The sequence below is a fragment of the Chenopodium album genome, chromosome 15 (assembly GCF_948465745.1).
Source record: "Chenopodium album chromosome 15, dcCheAlbu1.1, whole genome shotgun sequence".
Lineage (NCBI taxonomy): Eukaryota > Viridiplantae > Streptophyta > Magnoliopsida > Caryophyllales > Amaranthaceae > Chenopodium > Chenopodium album.
Genome location: NC_137848.1, coordinates 50942569 through 50951223, shown reverse-complemented (window position 1 = coordinate 50951223; position 8655 = coordinate 50942569). Strand labels below are relative to the sequence as shown.

At 32.8% G+C, this 8655-nt stretch overlaps 1 protein-coding gene across 1 annotated transcript; it reads right to left on the bottom strand.

Moving 5' to 3' along the window:
- Positions 1-7248: 7248 nt before the first annotated feature.
- On the bottom strand, positions 7249-7950 carry LOC145582512 (uncharacterized). The gene has a single exon (XM_081639497.1). The coding sequence runs from the start codon at positions 7878-7880 to the stop codon at positions 7338-7340; it is 543 nt and encodes a 180-aa protein (XP_081495623.1). The 5' UTR covers positions 7881-7950; the 3' UTR covers positions 7249-7337.
- Positions 7951-8655: the final 705 nt, after the last annotated feature.

The window sequence follows — 8655 nt, the reverse complement described above, 5'->3', positions numbered from 1 at the left end:
ACTCTAAATCCCAAACCCTTCAATTATATGCATTTTTTTAGGCACTACCTTCTAAACAATTTCCACTTCTCTTATCATCAAAAAAAAAAGTGCAACACGTTTTTGCACAACTGGCCTCACCGAATAACTATTTGCAACAGATTAAATTATATAACTCTTAGAGCAAGACATGCACTAACCAATATGACACTAACCGACTAACCCGAGTAACCCCTATAATACTAAATGGGTAACCTCTATAAATTTGACAAAGTAAACCCCATAATATCTAGCTACATTGCGTTGCCACCGACATAAAACAGTAAGACCCTGTTTTTTGAGCTTCTAAGCAAAGTAGGGAATATCATATGCAGAGCAGGTGTCAGCACGACAGAACAAGTGTCAACACATTGTTAATACAATTATTAATATTCACTAGAGCAAAGCTAAACAAGGTTCAACAGAACCGACCAGTCCAAAAGCGACAATTACAGCTCAAGTCTAAATTACAACATTAAATCCAACTTTCCACATTTTAAATATATTTTTTTATACATCCCGTGCATTTTGCACGGGTACACTCTAGTCTAATATATAATTGCAGAGTCAGTGAATGAGGAGCCTCCAAAACCTCATTTCTCAATTCTCATGCATTTAGATTTATTTATTTTTTTTTTTAAAAAAAATAAAAATAAAAATAACTACCAATCCCCATCCCACTCTTTTTTTTTTTTTTAAAAAAAAAAAAATTTTAAATCAATAACTACCCATTCACTATTTCTTTTTTGTTTTGTTTTGTTTTTTTATTTTTTCAAGGGACTACTACTAACATTTCACTTTGTTTTTTTTTTGGTATTTAGTATAACATATGACATGCATTAGCACGAGTATACAATTCCTTTATCAACAATTCACTATAGCATTCAAAATCCCCAATATTTCATTTTTTTAAACACTACGTACTAACATTTCACTTTGTTTCATGAGTATTTTTTTTGGTACATAGTATAATATATGTCATGCTATTAGCACGAGTATACATTTCCTTTATCAACAATTCACTATAGTACTCTAAATCCCCAACCCTTCAATTATGCATTTTTTTAGGGACTACCCTCCAAACATTTTCCACATCTTTAATCATTAAAAAAAAAAAGTACAACACGTTTTTGTGCAGCTGGTCTTAGCAAATAACTACTTGCAAGTTGCAACAGAACAATGTATGCAACTTCTAGAGTAAGACACTAACTCATATGACATTAACCGAGTAACACGAGAAACCCCTATAACACTGAACGGGTAACCTCTATAACTTTGAAAAAGTAAACCCCATAATAGCATTGCATGGCCACCGACATAAAAAAAAAATAAAAAAAATAAAACCCTGTTTTTGGAGCTTCTAAGCAAAGCATAAAATATCATATTTCAGCATAGCACAACAGGTGTCAGCACATTATTAATAAGTTTATTAATACTCAATACAGCAGAGCTAATTAGGGTTCAACAAAACTGACGAATCCAAAATCGACCATTACAGCTCAAGTCTTAATTACAACGTCAAAATCAACTTTCCATATTTTAAATATATTTTTTCTTATATATCCCGTGCATTTTGCACGGGTACACTCTAGTAGGGAGAAGTGAGGACTGAGGAGACTGAGTAGTTTCAACTATATATACACACGATATTTAAGGATACTTTTCGGACTGAGGTAATATTTATGCAAAATTAAGGATACTAATTTAATTTTCCAATTATTTTCCACTAAGGGGTAATTTTGGTAGGTCCATAATAGAGGTGATTATGGGCTGGGATGGGCTGAAGGCAAAAAATCAGCCCAATAGAGTTAGGCCAAAGGTTTTGGCCGAAATTGTTTTTTCCAAACCTCTAAATATTAATTTAACTAATGGATTTTTCGGGTCATTTTGGACCGTAAAAAAACAACTAAAAATGTAATTGATGGTTCTCCATGGCTCGCCAAAAAAAAAAAAAAGTTTAATTTTTGCAGGCCATGACCTATTCAAAGTTGGACCAATCTTGATTACCTCTAGTCCGTAGGTGCGAACAAATAATTGAGCTAATCTTGGCCTTGATCCTAGTTGAGATATTAAATATCCGGTTCGTGTTTTTATATTTTGAAAGTTTGGATGGATTGGATATTAGAAATTTTTTGATTGAATTTGAACCGCCTTTTAAAATTTTCAAGACATTCGAAATATTCATTTTTTTTATAAATATATTATTAACACTAAACTATTAAGTAACATTGCAACAAACTTATTCAAATTTTTGGATATTTGAAAAAAAAAAAAAAAATCAAATATCCTATCAACTTTATAAAACAATCTTATTTAAAATTATTTTAGGTGTCATCTACATCAGATCAAGTACTTTGTAGTTTGTACTACTACTTCATTAAAGTTCGTGTAATCGGGTACTCCGTATGAGTTAATATATTGGTTGTGTCAAATGGTGAATATAAATGTAATAGGTGATGAATACACCAAAAAAAAAGGTGCACTTAAAGGGAAAAATTAGCCCCATGTAAAATATTGCAAGTTTAGTATGATTAGAGGACTTACAATGAAAAGGGGATCATTTATTTGTTAACTAATGATTGTGAACTCGTGATATTAGAGTGTTGATATGTATCCGATGAGTGGGCGAGATCATAAGAGAATTGAGTATGTGGTAGAGTTGTGTAGCAATGTTACTAAGAGAATTGAAATGTATGTGGTTAAGTTGTGTAGCAATATTAATATGTGGTATGAAATGTATGTGGTAGAGTTGTGTAACAATATTAGTAAGAAATTTGAAATGTATGTGGCATTGTTGTGTAGCAATATTAATAAGCGAATTGAAATGTATGTGATAGAGTTGTGTTGCAATGTTAATAAGAGAAATTAAATGTATTTGATGATTGAAAGCACGATACTTAGAGCCATTATTAGAAGTAAAAAAGGCTCGGCTGGCAAAACAAAGTACGAGTATTGGTTTCTAAATCCGAATCTCACAAAAAAAATTCTAAATTGGGAGTTTGTAAGATTGTAACAAGCTTATTCTAGATTGTATCCAACCCAAATTGTAGTAATTGAGTAACTGAGTGATTGATCTGCCATCCTGTTGTTACATGCATGATTGATCAAACAATGGTTTGCTCTGTAAAATGCTCCTTAGTTGCAAGTGTGCTGATCTGTTCTTTGATTGTTAGTCCTTTCTCTGCTTGCTTATGGGCAAAATCATAGAAAGTTGACCAAGCGCAGTGATCCCAAGCACCAGCCAACTCTTTCACTTTCTCCAGGCCTTCAGCAAAGCTGTAAAATCTATACTTTGCTTCCTTCAGCATTTCTTTAACCTCTTTGCTGCAACAGAACAACTAATATTTTTAATTTGTTTAAAAATTCCTGTTGTCATCATTCCAATCAAGCACGGCTTTACAAAAGGAGCTGAAGCTTTTACTCACCTATATCCAACTGGCTGCCTGTCTAAGATCTGAGGAGGAGAATCGGGATAATCTGAGGGAACAAGAAACTCTATTGCAATAGCTCCTGGCTGCAATATATATAAATAAGGCCATGATCTAGTAAGTAGGTGTATGAAACAATTTCATCAGATCTTCAAGAAGAAGAGGAAAGGACGTACTGGTATCGAGGATGCAAATTGCTCCATGATTTCACTGGAGAAAGCTATCGGATTATAGGAACACCTTACAATAGTCTTGTTCATGGCCCCAAAAGCAGAAGATGAGACATAATCCACTTCAAGTACAATATTGCTCAGCTTATTGTTTATCTTTCTGATATCATCAAGTAATTTTTGGTTTGGCTGCAGCAAAATTCATGCAATCAAGAAATGATCATGCCATTTGTAAAAATTTTGGCGCATACATATAGGTTCATAACTAACAAGAATGTAAAATCTTAATTCATCATCTGAACTCCATACCATCATTGATTTAAGTTTTTCAAATATCTTTAGAGCCTCATCATTTAAGTCTTTCTAAATGTATATCCTTGTAGTAGATACATATTTGGTTTGGCTAAAAGCATCTTTGTTAGAACATACAGTGTACAGTTGCTGGAAATATTGTATGCCTTGCCTCATTTTTAGTCTCTTCTGTGTAGGAATCATGACTATCCGAAGTCATTGACATGTCCGTGCTAGGAGTACCAGAGTCCTCTAGTTGAATTAGTATTGGAGACTCAGCTAAATCATCTGTATCATTTGTGGCTGAGGTATGAGCATCAGTAGAACTCAACTGTACATGGAAGGCAAAAAATTTGTTAAACATTCAGCAGGACTGCATAGATCTTGACATCATGCAGATGATGCAGCAATCACAGGGTGAACAATTATGCTTTAATAATGAAAAATTTTCCCTAAAATAACCCTCTTTTTATAGCTTTTCTTACTTAAACCACCAATTGTAAGTCAATTGAAATGACGTAGAATGACAAAATGCGCTATTAAATGTTATTTGCAGATATTCAATTGTAGAGGCTTTTTGTCATTTGACCATGGCATGCTGATAATTGTGATTTAGGATGGTTTGTGAAAACTTCAAAGGCAGGATTAGTGTAATAAAGTGTACCTCTTGTAGTATTGGAGACTCAGCTAAATCATCTGTATCATTTGTAGCTGAGGTATTGTTATCCGTTGAACAGGTATGAGCTTCCTTAGAACTCAACTGTACATGGACGGCGAAAATTTTCTTAAACATTCAGCAGGACTGCATAGATCATGACATCATGTAGATGAGGCAGTAATCACAGGGTGAACAACTATGCTTTTCTAATGAGAGTTTTCCCTAAAATAACCCTCTTTTATAGCTTTTCTTACTTAAAACCACCAATTGTAGTCAATGAACCATGTTATACTGCTTTTCTTGAAATGATGTAGAATGACAAAATGCGCTATTAAATGTTATTTGCAGATATTTGATTGTAGAGGCTTTTTGTCATTTTACCATGGCATGTTGATGATTGTAATTTAGGATGGTTTGTGAAAACTTCAAGGGCAGGTTAAGTGTAATAAAGTGTACCTCTTGTTGTGAGGCGCTCTCAGTAGCACTCTCTGTAGGTTCTGAAAACAAGTTGACTTCTGGACTTATGTAATCGTATTGCACCGAAACTGTAACTTCAAGAACACAAGGTTCAGTAGACTCCGGAACTGAGGCCGGCCAAGTGACCTCACAATCCAAAACATACGGTGTGAGAGCTGTCGCTGGAGGCTCAGTGATGACTGCAGAATGCGGAGTAACTTCAGTAGAGTTACAGTTGTGACTCGAGGTCTGCTGCAAGGTTTCTTCAACAATGAATGGGCACGAGAACAGCAAGTCGATGAAGTCATCTTCATCTTCTGGCAGCTGATGTGGCATTGTTGGTGGTGTCATTTTAGAGTATGAATGACTAATTGGTTTCAGATTGTAATTCAGATTAAGATGCTGTAATTAAGTGAGGAAACTCAAGTCAGAAATTCTAAATTCTTTTTTTTTTTTGACAGAAATTCTAAATTCAGTGTACCATTATTATTAAAAAATAAAAAAAGTATTCTAATTATTATGCATTTCAAAAATATTGCATCAAAAACAAAGCAAGAATTGTGATTTGCTATCAACAAACGATAAGGATTTACTTCTATTATGAAATTGGCGAAGAAAACCAAGCAAGATCAGTGTTCCATCTATAAAATTTGGTACAAAATGCCGAAATTTCTGCTAATTAAAATAAAATTAAATGAAGGGAAAGATTTCTACATACTTGTATGAGTTTTATTTTCCAATTATTTCATATAGTCGAGAAAACATAGTGATTGTCCAATTATTCGCCAAAATTATAAACGTGTCATTAATCAAGCAACAATATTCCACTAGCTTCCAAAAAAAAAAAAAAAAAAAAAAAAGCAACAATATTCCACTACAAAAAAAATTCCCAAGAATTTGTAAACTAGCAAAATTGATAGTTGAAAGTCTCTGTTATCTACTAAATGAAGAACTTGAATTAAGAAACAACATTAATAATGATACCCACAAAATTTATAAGATATTTCAGTCATTAAATTATTCATCTACTGGAATAAAAATAAAAAAATCCAAGAAAACAGAGTATCAATGGTGAAATAAAATGATGATGATGATGAAATTAAACGAATTAAATGGGTTTTAATAGAGAAATATTATTGGTGGAGAAAAACCAGGCGTTTTAATTCAAAAACAAAGAAATTTAATGGGTTTCATCCAGATTCTTGCTTGATAGTTTATACATGAAGAAGTTGAAGAGAAAAAAAAAAAAAAAAACAGAGGATTTCATCCAAAAATTCACCAGTTCTTGAAGAATTAGCTTGTATACAGGGCAACAATGGAGTTTAATACGCGAAGATTCGAAAGAAAAGGAATACATTACCAATTAACGAAGGAGAACGTTGGTCTCTCACTAGAAGAAGGAAGAAGATGAAATGCCAAGAACTGTTAGAAATTGGAGGGAAGGGTATTAAAACAGCAGGGTCGTATTTAAACTACTACTATATCTCAATCTCATTAACTCCGTACTACTTATGTTTATTCATAGACACTACGAAATTTGGTTATTCATGGACGCTACGAGTTTTGTTTAAAGTTTTGAGGTTGGTATCTAAGACATGACATAGATTATTGTTTATATTTTTGTTTTTATGGTAACCCGAATTAGAAAATTAGTGTGTGAATCTCTAATTACTACTCTTAAAGGATGTTTTGTCGAATGTCACATAGTTTGTAGTAATGTATTGATTTACTAGTATACAAATAAGCTACTCAAAGTGGAGAAATGGCTATTGAATACACACCATATCACTCAATTTAATAGTGGCTTAGTGAAGAAGTAGTTAATTTCAAATGTTATGTACTCCGTATCTAAAATTTTATTTAGTTTTCAAAGTAAATACGAGTGATCCTTATTATTTTCTATTTTCCACAAAAATTATGAAACAAAAAATTTATTTTATGAAAAATTAACTCTAGATCTTTCAATAAAAGTTTTTTTAAGGAAAAAAAAAAAACCACCTTAGGCATGAACATTTATTAGAATTAATTTAGTTGGAAAAATTCTAAGGAAAAAATGTGATGTTCACTTGTGACAAAAACGGACAATTTAAAGTAATAAAAATTATATTCTCCATAGCATGTGGATGCCAACTAGATTAGTTGGTTTAAGTATTAATGAGTGATATTCAAGACATAAGATTGAATTTCGCCTCTCGGAACTTTTTCTCTCAAAATAAATAAATTGTAATTAATATATAATAATTGTTGTATTCATAAATACGAAGACTTATCAAAGTTGGTACAAAGTTACAATGATTGATGTTGAATTAATGACAATTACATTTGGGGAACATCAGTAGAAAGAAAACTAAACATGACCATATCACGAGTCTTCCCTTTCTGAATACAATACTTTCTCAAAACACCCTCTTTCAAAAATCCAGCCTTCTCTAGCACCTTTTGTGACCCCTTATTCTCTACATCCACAAGAGCCTCTAGCCTCTCCAACTCCGGCCGCTCCTCGAATATCGTAGACTCCACAGCCTTCACCGCCCACGTAGCGATTCCTCGGCCCCAATACTTTGATGCCAAGACATAACCCAACTCCCCCCTACACTTATCATTTCCTGTGTTACAAGTAACAGAAATAGCACCAATTGCCCTATTGTTAAGGCATATTACCCTATAATAAGGATGGTTTAGAACAGAGTTGTTTATGTACTCAATAGCTTGGTCCCTAGAAGTGTAGGTGTCCCAGCTACAAAATTGTGTCACTTGATCATCTGATGCCCATACCATCAGATCATCCACATCAGTTGTGGGATCCAAGGGTCGAATCGAAAGGTTGGATTGGTTGATGTGATCATCTTGCTTTGCCATAATTTTCTTCTAAATTTGAAAGTTTGATATTGAGTAAATTTGATAATTGCATCATATAATATAACTTTTCTTTACTATATATACACACACAATTATTAGATGAGGAAGCTTCAAAGAAGATTGATGTGTGTGATTTGGCATTAAAAGGTGGTCAATATTGGAGTTGACTGGCCGACTTTATTGACTTAGCTTAGCCTTTGAGTCAGCTCTATATCTTATCTTTTACAAGCTGCCCAATCATTTAAGCTAGAGTATCCCTGCTAATCCAAATACTTGCTACAGTATCACTTTTGTCTGAAATTAGTTGCCACGTTACCTCGATTTCTCATAATCAATAAGAATATATGACATGAATTTTTGAATAACATTCTTTATGAAACTGTGTTAACTACTAAATTTATGAAAAATACAATTATTATTTATTACTATAAAAATTTGAAAGTACATTTTGTGATGAACTTAAACAGATTTCACATGATTATATTTTTTATTCACATATATGAATTATTGTTATGATAAATGCTCATGATCGAAGTTTCCCACTCTTCAAACGGAAGATTTCAGTTTCAAAGGAAACAAACAAAAGAGTCACGAGTATAAAACTACAAAAAAAAACAATACCGCTAAGGAGCAATATACTTTTGTTAAAACTATTATATCACATTGACAAGTTTTAACAACCATAGTCACAAGTCAAGTAAGGACTATACATGAATACATGATGCATGTCCTAGTTTTAATTAGAAGCAAAGTGATAGACCTACCTTATTATGTG

Bases quoted from the DNA above. Each gene is read 5' to 3' on its own strand.
- LOC145582512 (XM_081639497.1), bottom strand. From the start codon at position 7,880: ATGGCAAAGCAAGATGATCACATCAACCAATCCAACCTTTCGATTCGA.